This window comes from Podarcis muralis, chromosome 5 (genome assembly GCF_964188315.1).
Source record: "Podarcis muralis chromosome 5, rPodMur119.hap1.1, whole genome shotgun sequence".
Lineage (NCBI taxonomy): Eukaryota > Metazoa > Chordata > Lepidosauria > Squamata > Lacertidae > Podarcis > Podarcis muralis.
Window position 1 is genome coordinate 70,436,457 of NC_135659.1, and position 15,439 is coordinate 70,451,895.

At 45.7% G+C, this 15,439-nt stretch overlaps 1 protein-coding gene across 1 annotated transcript in view; it reads left to right on the plus strand.

Moving 5' to 3' along the window:
- Nucleotides 1-2,429: 2,429 nt before the first annotated feature.
- The window catches only part of IPO9 (importin 9), a 34,455-nt gene continuing 21,445 nt past the window's right edge, over nt 2,430-15,439 (plus strand). Inside the window, exons 1-2 of the mRNA XM_028734728.2 lie at nt 2,430-2,675; nt 15,320-15,381. Coding sequence (XP_028590561.2) covers nt 2,525-2,675; nt 15,320-15,381 — 213 coding nt within the window. The 5' untranslated portion in view covers nt 2,430-2,524. The remainder of the gene's footprint in view (nt 2,676-15,319; nt 15,382-15,439) is intronic.

Here is a 15,439-nt window from a genome sequence, read left to right on the forward strand (position 1 = left end):
TTATAAATGCAACCAAATTCTGGTCAATTCTTAGGGGCCTCTTGGTGCAGCCTTTGTATTTTGTATCCTCCATAGCACCCATCCAATCCATCTAAGGGAAGTCAGCTGTGGCAACACAGTGTAGCCCTTCAGTTCTCCTGTTCTTCCAGGGCTGTATGAGCAGTTGGCTTAAGAAAGCAGCCCTTATTGGGCTTTCAGCAATCTTCTCTCTCTTTACTGCCTCACCCCTATTTGAAGTACAGCCAGGAGAATGATGCGAAGCTACAGCTCTGCTTACTTTTATCTCATAGTTCACTACTGAGAAGGATGGGTGAGTGGGAAGGCATTTTAATTCTGATGGTGGCAATAAGAAGAAAAAAATGCTTATTTTTTTTAGAGACACAAGATTGTGTATGCACAGTGATGGCTGCTCATTAATAGCAATCATGTATGCTATCCAGCAGGGGCCCATGACATGTATACAACCATGTGCCATCTCAATTATTATTTTTCTGGTCACCACCCACCTAACTTTTGATATCGGGGACACCCAGAGAAGGAGCTCTGATTATCTTAATATCCAGACAGTGGGAGCTTGCAGTCCTTTCAGATGCCCCTTCAGTACATCTCCACATTTTACCACTGCTCAGCTGACTGTCCAGAGCTTTGCAATGGCCAGACCAAATCAGAATGAATGTAAAGAATGTAATTCTAAGCACACATGAGAGTAAGCCCATTTTAATCAGGGTTCCCTAATTGGTCAGAAATAAGTTCGTATAGTCCCTCGACAGTCAAGAAGCAAGGTCATTTCTCCTCCCTGTCTTTTGTCTTGTTATTTATTTTAAATTTTATTGATTAAATTTGTATACCACCCTTCATCTGATGATCACAGGGCCGTTCGCAACATACAAAATGAAAACAAAAAACACATCATAATCATCCTCATCCTCATCAACAAACAAACCAATAACCAGTTGGGAGGAACATGTGATCTTCGTTGGACTCCAATTCCCACCATTCCCAGCCAGCATAGCCAATGGTCAGGGGGTGAAGGAAGTTGTAGTCCAGCAAGAGCCAAACATTCCCCACCCCCTGCTTTAAGATGTAGGTGAACAGTCAATTTTTGTATTGTATCTGCCCATCCCTGTTTCCAGCAAAAGCTATTGAGCTGGACCCCTAAGCCAGCCAAAAATGGATGGATCCCACCGTCCATTTTTTTATTTCAAAAGTCAGCCTGTTCGGTCGAGGCGGGCGAGTCTGAATGGGGAGCAAGAAAGGAGGACATGCTGGAGACCCGCGAAAGGGGTCTTCACCCTGGACAAAGTGGTGAAGCGAAACACCAACTAGGAGACTGGTCATCAGTGGGCGTGTCTATGACGTCACCCGCTTCCTCAGTGAGCATCCAGGTGGAGAGGAGATTCTGCTCAAACAAGCTGGTAGAGATGCCACTGAGAAATTTGAAGATGTTGGCCACTCTTTGGATGCCCGAGAAATGCTTGACCAATGCCTTATAGGAGAGGTTCATCCATATGACAGTAATCCTAATGCCTCCAAGGTTCCAAACAAGTCTCCCTCGAAAGAATGAAGTTTCTGGACAGTCCATCTGATCCTGTTTTGGGAGCCATAGTGTTGGGACTGATGTATCACTACTACATGATGGATGGGAAATTCTCCTGATTTGACCTTGCTGAACCTTTAGGACTGGAAACCATGCCTTGCCACTGAAAATGGGGTTTTACTAAATTCTGATGAACACCTAGATTTTGTCCTTCACTTGTAGCAGCCAGTCCAGCAGCCCTGCTGTCTGCAAAGCTAAGCAGACATTTGGTGGGGCTCACTGCTATCTTTCTTGTTACTGCAGAAACAGCAACTTCCTGCCATTCCATGGCATGGCATTTCTGTCACCATTGACCATGAGTCACTTTTCATCCAGCACTTTCTGGTTTGTCATGATGGTGCCTCTGACCCATGCCAGCCTGTCCCATTAAGTACCAGCAGAATGAGATGGCATGCTGTCAACATTTCTCTTTAGCAGACCAGCAAGAGAAATGGCTCCACCAGCCCAGCGTATAATGGGAACGGTGGTACACCTGCCTCTTCTCGGGTGTTTTCCTTCAGCTTCTTTCCGTACATGGTTTTTTGAAACGGTTAAATGGGTACATTTTTCTTTCAGTCTTCTGCTTTACATAGTCTACCTTTTTAATCTGCCTGATCTGTAATAAAGGACTCCTCCAATTAAAAAAAAAAAAAAGTAAAAGTTGTCAGCCTAAGGGTGCGATGCATCCATCCGTGCTGCAGGGGGCGCTCTCCGAGAATCGGTTCCGGCGGGATCCTCGCCGGCGCCGCTCTCCGCGCGAGAGCACGTCGTTGCGTGCGCGTTTGGCGCGCGGTGGCGGCAGCAGCCGCGGCCCTCAGCCCGCCTAGTGCCGCCTCACCCGCACCCGCTGCTGCCTTTCCGCCCGCCTCGCGCTTCCTCCCCGCCCCCCCCAGCCCCGCAGAGCTTCTCCCTCGCCTTTGCTGCTGCTCTCCTCAGGGGCGCGGCGGGATGGCGGGCGTCGCGTCGGGCGTGGGGCCGGGCCCTGTGGCTCAGGGGCTGAAGGAGGCGCTGGTGGAGACCCTGAACGGCATCCTGTGCCCGGTGCAAGGGGTTCGCGCAGCTGCCGAGGAGCAGGTGAAGGTGCTGGAGGTCACCGAGGGTGAGTGTGGGGGCAGCAACTGCCGACGGGGCGCCGGCGGGAGGGAAGGCTCTGAGGGGAGCGGAGCCTCCCGCTTCTTCCCTTTTGTGGGCCTCGGGTCTCCCCGGCCAGGGCGATGGGCAGAGAAGGAGATGGAGCTGCTCCTCGGTTTCCCAGTTCTGGATTAACCCCTTTGGGGGGGGGGCCTTTTGTGGGGCAGGGGCTGGAAGGGACTTTTCGCAGAGCTCGAGGTGGGCGGGGAAACTCGTGTCCTGCCTCTGCTGCCACCGGTTCCGCGCTCCCTTCATGGTCCTGCCCCAGTCTCGCCTCTTCTTCGGCACCGGAGATGCCGAGGCTTCCTTTCCAGGTCGTCCGGAGTTTATATATCTCGGAGTGGGCTGCCTCCGGCGGCCCCGCTTCTCCTTTTGTGACCATTGTGTATGTAAGGCATAAATCGGCCTTCGTCTGGTAAGTGTCGTCGGCCTGACCCTAAGTGTCGCCGCAGCGGTGCGGCCACACAACTACTATAGGGTGAAGTTAAAAAGTGGCTCCCTCCCTTTTGTGCTAACGGCGGGTCCTTGGTCAGAAAAGGTTGAAGAGGGTTCCTCGTGGGATGAGGTTGGGTGATGGGGAAGGAGGGGGCTTTGTCTGGGCGCCTTGCTGAAGTTCGCCTATAAAGCAGCCTTAAGGGTTTCCAAGCTAAATTATTCAGGCTTTAAAGAGCAGCACTGAACTGAGTGAGATAGTAATATCTCTGTAGTAAAATTGGTTGGCCTAAAGGGTTGCGTACAGCCGGGTTTTAATGAGAAAAAGCTGTGCTCATTAAGTGTAATAGAATTAAATAGAGATGTAGATCTTAAAGCCTTCTGCAGAAATGTTTCAAAAAGGCGTTCTCCCCTACTTAAGACTAGCTTAGGTGTATACAGTACTGTCACAGGGTATACTGTCTTTCTCCCACTTCTCCTCTGGAGCATTGTTATGCTCACTGTGATAAGCTAGCCGTGGGAGTGCCTGGTATATAAATATTCCCACACAGATTGTGATCTACCATGTGAACTGGTGCAGATCAACAAGGGCTGAAGCATTGCATGTCTGAATTGCAGAGTCTGAACGTGCTGATACTTCACTCCATCATTTCCAAATTAGGCTTTTTAAATGTGCTCTAAAACCCATTTAAACTCCATAGATTTAGACATAGCAGTTCCATAAGCATAATAAATTACTTCAGTTTAATGTAGAGAGTTATAATAAGATCTGAATTCTGTGTGGTTTTTAGTTGTTTGTGTGTGTGTTATATGTGTTGATATATACCCATATGCATACATACATAAAAGGTAAAGGTACCCCTGCCCGTACGGGCCAGTCTTGACAGACTCTGGGATTGTGCGCCCATCTCACTCAAGAGGCCAGGGGCCAGGGCTGTCCGGAGACACTTCCGGGTCACGTGGCCAGCGTGACAAGCTGCATCTGGCGAGCCAGCGCAGCACACGGAACGCCGTTTACCTTCCCGCTGGTAAGCGGTCCCGATTTATCTACTTGCACCCGGGGGTGCTTTCGAACTGCTAGGTTGGCAGGCGCTGGGACCGAGCAGCGGGAGCGCACCCCGCCGCGGGGATTCGAACCGCCGACCTTTCGATCCGCAAGCCCTAGGCGCTGAGGCTTTTACCCACAGATGTGTGCTTATATGTGGTTAGATCCAACTCCCACCAGTCTCAGCCAGGACAGTCAGTCATCAGGGGTAATAAGACGTGTATTCCAACCATTAGCTGATGGACACCATGTTCCCCAACCCTGTGCTAAGGAAATTAGTTTCTCCTGCCAAAATACCACAATAGAAAAAAAATCTGCTTTAGCTTTATTTATCGATTTTTGAATTATTTATGTGCTTATGCGTTAGGAATATTCTGTTAAAATATTTAAAAACAATGTTTTCCATAGCAAATTCAAGTTAAATAAGCCTTTAAGAAATTTATCTCCTTTCCCTCTCTTGCCACCCCCAGTCTGGTAACTTAAATGACTAATGAGAAGAAAATTCCTGAGATTGTAGTTTGTAATGTGTTGTGGGCAGATAGGATTGCTCCTTGGTCATTGTTGTGCAGGCAAGTGGAGCTATAGGGGGTAAAGGCATGATTACCAACTTTCAGAAGCAAGTCATGAACAATATAGCACTTTTGTGATGCTGTCCTTGTTGTTTGAAAGCTGTCATTGTTTGAAGGAGAAGTACCAATATTTATGCGTATTTGTACTATATTTTCTGTCTTTATCTGTTTTAAGCAGTTTGATTATGTCACTTCAAAGGGAACTTCCTTCAGACACCCAACCCAGCTGAAGCTTCTCCCAATGTGGTTTCTTTCAGTTGATGAACTTCTGTCTCTGGCACAACTTAATTGGAGATGTCTGCTCCAAAGTACAAATGTGTGTTGAGGTATTGGTGGAGAGGGCAGAAAGATTAATCGTACAAAGAGGACATAGATGGCACTATTAAAGTGTCACTAATTATTGCAATAAAAGAAATCAGTTGTATAGCCTTCTGAGAAGGCTTATCCATGAGGCTTCTTCACATAGGATTAAGCATTAATGATGTATATTTTAAGATCAGAAGTAAGTTGCGCATGTTTTCTTTGTAACTTAGCTTTATCTGTACCTATCCTGCAAGCCAGCCCACTTTTTTTGCTTAATTCTTATATTTTAAGAGCTGATTGCACTAAGGAATGCTGGATCGAAGAGAATTTACAGCACCCTATTGTGTATGAAAGTATAAGAGTGCCATAGGTCATCACAACAGGATAATACTAACCTGCAGAAAACTCTAGGCTGCCTCATTTTTTTTGAGAGCTCGTAAAAATATTAAACGGGAAGCAGCTTTTGACTCACTTTTCCAATTCTTAGAGTACACCAAGTCATAAACTATCCTTAAAACACAAAACTTAACCATATTGTTGAGCATGTGGGGAAGAGTTTTATGAGACATTCCAGATAATTGCCTTTTAAAACAATTGAAGCCAAATGTCAAACTATATGAAATTTTATTTGGTGAAAGGTGGGGAAAAAGAAAAGGGAAGGCAAAAACACACAGAGAGACTTAAAATGAACTAAGTCAATATATTGACTTAACTAGTTAGATATTTCAGAGTACCTAGAAAAGAGATTCAGAGAGAAAGCATCTGTGGTCACCTGGCTGAACGGTTTCAAAACACTGTTGATGGAACCTTATTTTTATATATATATATAATTTTTATTAAAAAAAAATTTAAAAAATTGACAAAACATCCATCTTACATATGATATATAAAAACCACTTCGCCATCTTGGCTTGAGACTTCCCTCCTCCTTAACTAACATCATATTGATAATAATTTATATCTCTAATCTTACAAAACTTCTTGTAGCCCTACTAAAGATGTCAATTGTTTACAGTTGTCTCTCAAATACAATGTAAATTTATTCCAGTCTTTTGAAAAGGTCTGGTCCTGCTGGTTCCGAATTTCCCCAGTTAGTTTTGCCAACTCGTCATAGTCCATTAACTTCATCTGCCACTCTTCTTTTGTTGGGATCTCTTCCTGTTTCCATTTTTGGGCCAGTAATATTCTTGCTGCAGTTGTTGCATACAAAAACAATATTTTATCTTGCTTATGTATTTCTCTATCTACAATACCCAATAGGAAGGCTTCTGGTTTCTTTACAAATGTATATTTTAACATTTTTAAAAGTTCATTATACAGTGGTACCTTGGGTTACTACGCTTCAGGTTACATATACTTCAGGTTACAGACTCTGCTAACCCAGAAATAGTACCTTGGGTTAAGAACTTTGCTTCAGGATAAGAACAGAAATTGTGCAGCGGCGGCACGGCAGCAGCGGGAGGCCCCATTGGCTAAAGTGGTACTTCAGGTTAAAAACAGTTTCGGTTCGACCTCCGGAACGAATTACGTACTTAACCAATATAAACCATCCTCTTAATGAGGGCTGATGGTCATTTGGCCCAATCATGAGTTAATGCTCCTGATGATAGTGACGGCTGATCATAAATTTATTTAGACGCTGGGTCCACCTCAACAGCACTAAATTTATATTACGTAAGGCAAGCCACTTCAGATTAGCTGACCCACTGTAAATAAAGGATTAATCTGAGGATGTACTACTGAAAATTAAACTCAGGATATATTCAGGGACTACAGGCAAATTGACAGAGGTGCAGGATTTCAGACTCTTGAAAAGATAGTATTGGCCTGTTCACACACACTCTTACCCTCCTCCCCATACAAATTCAACGATTCCTAACCTATTTCTTACATAACCCAAGTGTCAGGTGCTTGCACCTACAGGGAAAATTTATATGCAGCTTGTAGTATCAAATATGAGCTGATAGCTGCTTTGAAGATCTGAGGTCAGCCCTCCTGTTACAGAACAAATGAGAATTGCTCATTCTAGGAGTGGCTGCTTCAAGCAAGCTTGGGAACATGTCACACTTCTACTTTTAGCAGCAAGCCCAGACTGTTGCATTATATGATCATGTAATGGTACAGTATGGGGTGAGCAACCACCTTTGGGCCCTCTGATGTGTTGTACCTTACATACATCATTCACAACTATCACATTTTCATACTGCACCTTCTGAATAGGTTATTTATTTTAAAAGTAGTAGTAGTATTTGGCAGAACCTGCAGATTTTGTTATGCTGAAATTGGAAACACGGGCAAATTAACACTAGTTTGCCCTAGCAATTATTGAAGTAGTTTTTTTCCACCCTAACAATTATTCAGGTAGTTATTTCTTATCCAGAGGGCTCTGAGTTGAATTTTAAGAGTTGTGAACCTATTGCTAGCTGAGATGGGCCCTGAATCTCTCTCAGGTTTCAAAACGGGGGCATTTTTGACCCATATCACAGCCAAAGATACCTCTTCACAGAGTCCATTTGATGGGAAAGCAATGGCTGTGAGATTGCGATTTAGTGAAAATAGTTAATGGTTTTAAGTAATAACCTTGAGAATAGGCTAGTGTGAAGCATTCTACATAGTGTTGCTCAGGAAGAGTTTTGCAAGCTTCAGTTGAGATAGCATATGACAGCATCACTGTCAGGGCACTTAAATTATGTGAAAGAGCATGTCACATGAGATGTATCTCAGTGGCCACCCCACAGCTGGCCATCCCTATTTCCCTGGAGAGGTTCTAGGACTGCCCTCAGTCTTGCCTCACCTCAAATCACCAATATGTTTTAAACGTATAAAACAAGGGTGGCTAACCCGAGATCCTTCAGAGGTTGTTGGACTACAGCTTCCATCATTCCTGACCATTGACCATACTGATTGAGGCTAATGGAATTGAGAGTCCAAAGCCATGTGGAGGGTTACTGGTTAGTCACCTCTGGTCTAAATCAAGTGTGCATAATTAATCTGTGCTAGATGATCCTGAGTATGCACTTTTTATGACAGCATAAGAAGCTGCCTTATACCACGATTGGGCCATTATTTCATCTAGCTAAGTATTGTCTACACCAGTGGTGCCCAAACTTTTTTCAAGGAGGGCCAGATTTGATGAAGTGAAGGGCCGTGAGGGCCAACCAAAGTTGTTGCGCTTTTTTTAGGATTGAAATTGTTGAGCTTTTTTTTTTTTTTTAGGGTTGAAGTTGTTGAGGGGTTTTTTGAGGATTTTACCCCATAAACTGCCGAAGGGGCCGGATTAGGCCCCCAAAATGGACTTTGGATATGTCTGTGGTAGAGCCTTTGGCCAACAAGGGAATCAAAGGTGTGCTAAAGATGGGAAAGGAGATTGCAGAGGAGCTGAACGGATTATTTGCATCTGTCTTCAGAGCAGAAGACTTGCGAGTAACATAAAAGTAATAAGGTGAAACAGGAGAGATGCGAGCCGGGAAGGGCGACGGAAGGGCCCGGCCGGGCGGCGACTCACCTCGCAGGCGGTGCGCCATGCCTTTGGCCCAGGCGAGGCGACGGCTGCTTGGCGACCTCCTCGCCGGTCTCCTCGTGAGGGAAATGTGGCGGCGGGGCGCCTCCGGCGGAGCAACGCTGCTGGCCTTAACCTTCCCCTCCGCCTTCCTCCTTTTCATCGCACCGCCTGCGCCTCCGCTGCCTCCCGCTCTCGGCAGGCCTTGTCAGGCTCCGAGGGCGAAGGCGCCCCTCCTCAGCCCCACTCCACCACGCCCATCTGCAGCACGGGCCCCGCCGCGGCGCTCCCGCCAGCTGCCCTGGCCGCTTTGCCCGCCTCCTCCTCGGGCTCGAAGCCCGGGTTGTCCCGGCTCCAGGCCTGCCTCGAGCAAGACAAGAGCGGCGGCGACAGCGAGCAAGACGAAGGAGAAGGAGAAGAAGCGCCGATGACGATTCCGCCGCCGTCGCTGCTGCCCGGCGGGTCCCGCAGCCGCCCCAGCTCCAGATGCTCCAGGCCGCCGGGAGGGCAAAGTCCCGCCATGGCCCCCCAACCCTGGACGAAGGCCGCCGCCGCCTCAGAAATTTTCTCTCAGGCCGGCCGAGTAACGGTGCAGGAAGGGAGCGCCTTCGCTTTCTCCACAGCCCGCCTTCCAGCCCCCCATCCCCGCCCACAGCGTGCCGCCTCGCAGGGGGAAGCAGGCAGGCCAGGCTGGTGGCTACACGGGCCACATGACAAGGTCTGGCGGGCCGGATTCGGCCCGCGGGCCTTGTGTTTGACACCCATGGTCTACACTGACTGGCAGTGGCTCTCCAGGATTTCAGGCAGGAGTCTCTCTCAATCCTAACTGGTAGTGCCAGGGATTGAACCTGGGCCTTTCTGCTTGCAAGCCAAACCATGAGCCACTGAGCTAGGTTTTGCTGGATTAGATCAAGGTCCATGCAAGAATGTCAACAATCAGCATTAAGGATGTCATCTTCTGCTGTTATGTGAATAAGTTAAAGTACCTGGTTCCATTTAAAAAACAGTCTGAATGCAGTATTGCTTCTCAGTAGTTATGTCTTTGCTTCATTATAGATGTTTGTCTTTGCAGTGATAGCATAGTTGGAACTTTACTGTAAACAAATACCTTTTCCAGAATATTTTTGTCTTGTGTTTCTGTCTTAGGTAAATATTCAACTGCTAACAAAATATAATCAAATTGAAGTATACGTTTAAATTAAAAAACAAATGTAACCACAATTTTAAAATATCAGGAATCAGTATTTTTTTAAATGGCAGTATCAGCACCCTATGACTAAAGTGTAGCACCCAAAAAGTCTTTTGTAAGGATGTATGTTTACATATTTTGTACATACCTTTTTGGCGAGGGTATTCAGTATCTTTGCGGCACAACAGAAGATCCTGTCCCTAATGCCCACCAGCTTCACTTCTTATGGTAGAGGGGCATAGAGTTGGGATTCTGAAGATGACTTCTGTGTTCAGCTGGATTCTTAAGACTGTTCTTAGTATCTGGTCCTATGCTGTTTAACGTCAAAAGCAGAACTTTGAATTTAGCCCAGGGACAAATTGGTAACCAATGGAGATCAGATGATAATACAGTGGTGCCTCGCAAGACGAAATTAATTCGTTCCGCGAGTTTTGTCGTCTTGCGATTTTTTTCGTCTTGCGAAGCACGGTGTCGGGAAAGTTTCGGAAAAGCTTCAAAAATCACCAAAGTCTTCAAAAACCTCAAAAAAGGCTACCACACCGCGTGCTATGAGTTGCTCCTCGAAGTCAAGTCGCAACTGTATTAACGGTGTTAAGAAAAAGGAAACAAACTTGCAAGACGTTTCCGTCTTGCAAAGCAAGCCCGTAGGGAAAATCGTCTTGCGAAGCAGCTCAAAAAACAAAAAACCCTTTCGTCTAGCGAGTTTTCCGTCTTGCAAGGCATTCGTCTTGCGAGGTACCACTGTAGAGAGATGATCTAAACTGTGAGTCTAATGCCTTGGTTCACAGTGTAGCTGCCCATTTACTACAGCATGAATGAAAGAGGCCATGTGCCAGCTGAAACCATAAAATGCATTCTACCCACCCTCACTATCTGGCTTCTAGGCACAGAGCTGAATCCAGGAGCACTCCAGTATTGAGTCTGTTGTTCAGGGTGGTGCAGTCCTATCCAAAACAAGTTTTACATCTACCTCCCAGTTTCCAACCTCCTCACCCAACAATATTTCCACTTTGTCTGGATTAAGTTGCAGCTTGTTTGCTCACTGCCAATCCAAAATTGACACCAAGCAGTGCTTTAAATCCTCCTCAGTCTTCCTGAGTTCAGATTACTCCTATGGTTACAAGACCATAGTTACAAGCAAACAGTCTGTGAGCACCTAGAAAGGAATACTGTGATACCAATAGTCAGCATGGATTTCTGAAAAATAAGTCATGTCAGACTAACCTGATCTCGTTTTTTGACAGAATTACAAGCCTGGTAGATGAAGGGAACGCAGTAGATGTAGCCTACCTTGATTTCAGCAAGGCATTCGACAAGGTGCCCCATGATATTCTTGTAAAGAAGCTGGTAAAATGCGGTCTTGACTATGCTACCACTCAGTGGATTTGTAACTGGCTGACTGACCGAACCCAAAGGGTGCTCATCAATGGTTCCTCTTCATCCTGGAGAAGTGACTAGTGGGGTGCCACAGGGTTCTGTCTTGGGCCCGGTCTTATTCAACATCTTTATCAACAACTTGGATGATGGACTCAAGGGCATCCTGATCAAATTTGCAGATGACACCAAACTGGGAGGGGTGGCTAACACCCCAGAGGACAGGATCACACTTCAAAACGACCTTGACAGATTAGAGAACTGGGCCAAAACAAACAAGATGAACTTTAACAGGGAGAAATGTAAAGTATTGCACTTGGGCAAAAAAAATGAGAGGCACAAATACAAGATGGGTGACACCTGGCTTGAGAGCAGTACATGTGAAAAGGATCTAGGAGTCTTGGTTGACCACAAACTTGACATGAGCCAACAGTGTGACGCGGCAGCTAAAAAAGCCAATGCAATTCTGGGCTGCATCAATAGGAGTATAGCATCTAGATCAAGGGAAGTAATTGTGCCACTGTATTCTGCTCTGGTCAGACCTCACCTGGAGTACTGTGTCCAGTTCTGGGCACCACAGTTCAAGAAGGACACTGACAAACTGGAACGTGTCCAGAGGAGGGCAACCAAAATGGTCAAAGGCCTGGAAACGGTGCCTTATGAGGAACGGCTAAGGGAGCTGGGCATGTTTAGCCTGGAGAAGAGGAAGTTAAGGGGTGATATGATAGCCATGTTCAAATATATAAAAGGATGTCATATAGAGGAGGGAGAAAGGTTGTTTTCTGCTGCTCCAGAGAAGCGGAAACGGAGCAATGGATCCAAACTACAAGAAAGAAGATTCCACCTAAACATTAGGAAGAACTTCCTGACAGTAAGAGCTGTTCGACAGTGGAATTTGCTGCCAAGGAGTGTGGTGGAGTCTCCTCCTTTGGAGGTCTTTAAGCAGAGGCTTGACAACCATATGTCAGGAGTGCTCTGGTGGTGTTTCCTGCTTGGCAGGGGGTTGGACTCGATGGCCCTTGTGGTCTATTCCAACTCTATGATTCTATGACTAGGTGACCATAGTGGTCATATAATGATTCCATTAACTTGGAACTGGAGGGGGAAATTGCTTTCCTATTCTCACTTGAGGTTTTCTGGATCTCTTCCAGTATAGCCTAAACAATGTTCTTCTGCGAAGGGAGAACCCTCGGGGATCAAGACTCAGTCCTGAGCATGTGGTGTTCACTGAGCCTAGCTGATGGAGCCTGTACTTGGATAAAGGCCAGTTTTGCAGTTTTTTACTACTAGTATTGGCTTTGGTTCCACAAGTAGTTTGAGAAAATATTTCTGAACAAGAGAAACATTTAACATTGCTTCTTCTTTTAATTAGGATGCTCCTGCTTTTATAGGAACTGTGCCCCATAAAAATTCAGGAGCAAGAAAGAAAGATGGACGCCTTTTGAATTTTTCATTGCATTTTCTATATCAGGATGGGGAACCTATAGCCCATGGGCCTCCCCTTATGTCCTGCCAGGCAATTTTGATCAATGCATGCTTATCTGTCCTTCTGGTGTCAAATGTGGGACACGTAAAGTCACCGATGGACCAGAAAGGTGCCAGCAAAGCCCTCTTCGTGGTGCTTTGAAGTCCCAATTATCAGCTGATTGTTGGGGTTTGAAGCACAGCTTAGGGCTCTCTGCAGTCACAGATGATCAGTTAATATATTGGTGTTGGAGAGAGCCCTGCACAGATACAGCCCATACATTCAGCTGGAAACAGCTGCACAGAAAGCCTTGTATTCAGAGAGTGCTGGAAGAAGTGCTTTGAATACAAAGGTGTTCTCTGCAGAGGAAAAGGTGCTCAGTTTTTAGGATCACTTACCCCTCCTTCCTGCATAATGGTCAGCATATTTTGAATGTTGATGGCTGTCAGTCACCTGACATAATGATATGAGGCAGGGCAGTCCAACTTTTCATACCAAATGGGCTACAAGATTACTTTGACATGGAACCCATGGGCTGCACACTGCCTTATCATGCAGGGTTGTGGGAATGAGGCCAATCTTGACGTTGGGAAATCTTTTTTGCCCCCCAAGGGTCACATTCTTTTGGGGAAAACCTGTCTAATGCTGGAGCCAAAGCAAGAAGTGGATAGGTAAACAGGGAAGCAATGGTGTCCAAGTGCAAAAGCTTCTCTTGTACCATAGAACTGGCAGAACTGGAATCTAGCCATAGAACTGGGAGACATTAGGAATTATTTGTTTTAATTGAATGTTTATAGTTTTAAACTCATATTTATGTTAGCGTAGTTATAAGTTCCTTTGTGAAAGCTTTTTACCTTATAAAGGAGGTAGAAATAAAAAAAATGGCGTGGGGAATCTCACACCTCAAGGCCACATGTGACCCTCCAGGCCCTTTGATTTCTTCCTGGGCCACATAGCTTAGCAACCATGCTCCATTTCCTCCTTGTGAGTTGATGCTTGACTGGAATGCTTGTTTATCTTGATGGATGCTTGAGAAAGGTGATATATATGCATGTGCTTGTGGAAACTTAAGCATTTTGTGTGACTGGGTCATGTTTGTTGCTCCACGTACTTCTGCTTTTAGCCCCATTCACTACTGGCATGTGGCCCTCCACCTGAAAGCAGTTTGCTGTCTCTGATCTAAATACCGTATTTTTCGCTCTATAACACGCACCTGACCATAACACGCACATTGTTTTTAGAGGAGGAAAACAAGGGAAAAAACATTCTGAATGAAACAGTGGATGTATCATTTTTGTGCTTCATGCTGTGGCCACAGACATGTGATCTGATGGTGAATTTGGGGTGACCCAATGCAAAGATCCTGAGGATCCATGTGGATCCATGCTTTTTAACCACGTTTTTGCACCATTGCAGCCCCAGGCAACAGTGGGTGCGTGATTTTTTTGGTGCAGGCTGTAGCCATGGACATGCTATGTGATCTGATGGTGAATTTGGGGTGACCCAATGCAAAGATCCTGAGGATCCATGTGGATCCATGCTTTTAAACCACGTTTTGCACCATTGCAGCCCCAGGCAACAATGGGTGCGTGATTTTGGGGGGGCAGGCTGTAGCCATGGACATGCTATGTGATCTGATGGTGAATTTGGGGTGACCCAATGCAAAGATCCTGAGGATCCATGTTGATCTATGCTTTGTAACCACATTTTAAGTGGGGAGCGAAGGAAAAACAAAGAAGGGACATGAGAGGGTTGTGCAGAGAAGCAGCTGGCTAAGAATGCTGGAGAGGGATTTAACGGGTGGGAGGAAAGAAAGGCAAAAGTTCCCCCCCAAGCCAGCCATCTCTCTCTCTCTCTCTCTCTCCCTCTCTCTCCCTCCCTACCTCCCTCCCCCCCTCTCTCTCCCTCCCCCCCTCCCTCTCCCTCCCCCACTCTCTCTCCCTCTCCCCCAGCAGCACCGGAGCACAGAGAGGAATTAGAAAGAACGACACTCTGCTTGCCTGGAGGGGAGGGGCTTTCCCTGCTCTTTGTTCCGTTTCAGCAATCACAGCAACGAAACAGAGAAGGGTGGGCAGTAAGACCCTGAGGCAGAATGCAGGAAAGCAGCCACTTCCTCTTTTCAGGTTTCCCTTCTCCGTGACTCCCAATTTGACTTTTGCCTGATTTTTTGGCTCCAGGGACCACACATTCACTCTATAACACGCACAGACATTTCCCCTTCCTTTTTAGGAGAAAAAATCTGCGTGTTATAGAGGGGAAAATACTGTAAATAAAATATTTACTGCTTAGATACACACAGGATTGTAATTTTAAAGCTTCACTTTCAAATTGTATGAGCTTCTTGCTTTGTAATGACCTTTTTGCTTTGTAAATCATTGGGTTGCAATGTCTGGTCCAACCAGACATTATTTTTTATCATCTATATTTGCGTATTAGTGGCAAAGTAATGACAAAGTGTTATTTTCTTCAAATGGTTCAGATTTCTAGATGTCCCCTCTTTTCTCCGACTTTCTGCTATAACCCATTCATTGAAAATACCTTTTGTTCATAGGATTTTTGAATTAAAAGGTTGGTGGAGAGAAGCTGAGAATAGGGCAGGAACTAGTATAGGGAATGGACTGTGCAAGGAATAAAGGGTCACACATGAAAAATGACAATGTAGTTTCCCAAGCGTTATAACCTCTGAAACAAGATATTGTGTTACCAGTAGTTTACTTTTTTTCCTTTTAATTTCAGAATTTGGTGTTCACTTGGCAGAATTGACTGTAGATCCCCAAGGAGCACTGGCCATTCGTCAGGTCAGTCTCAAATAATTTAAAGTTAAAGTATTTGTTTGCTGAGCCGCTTCCTGTTATC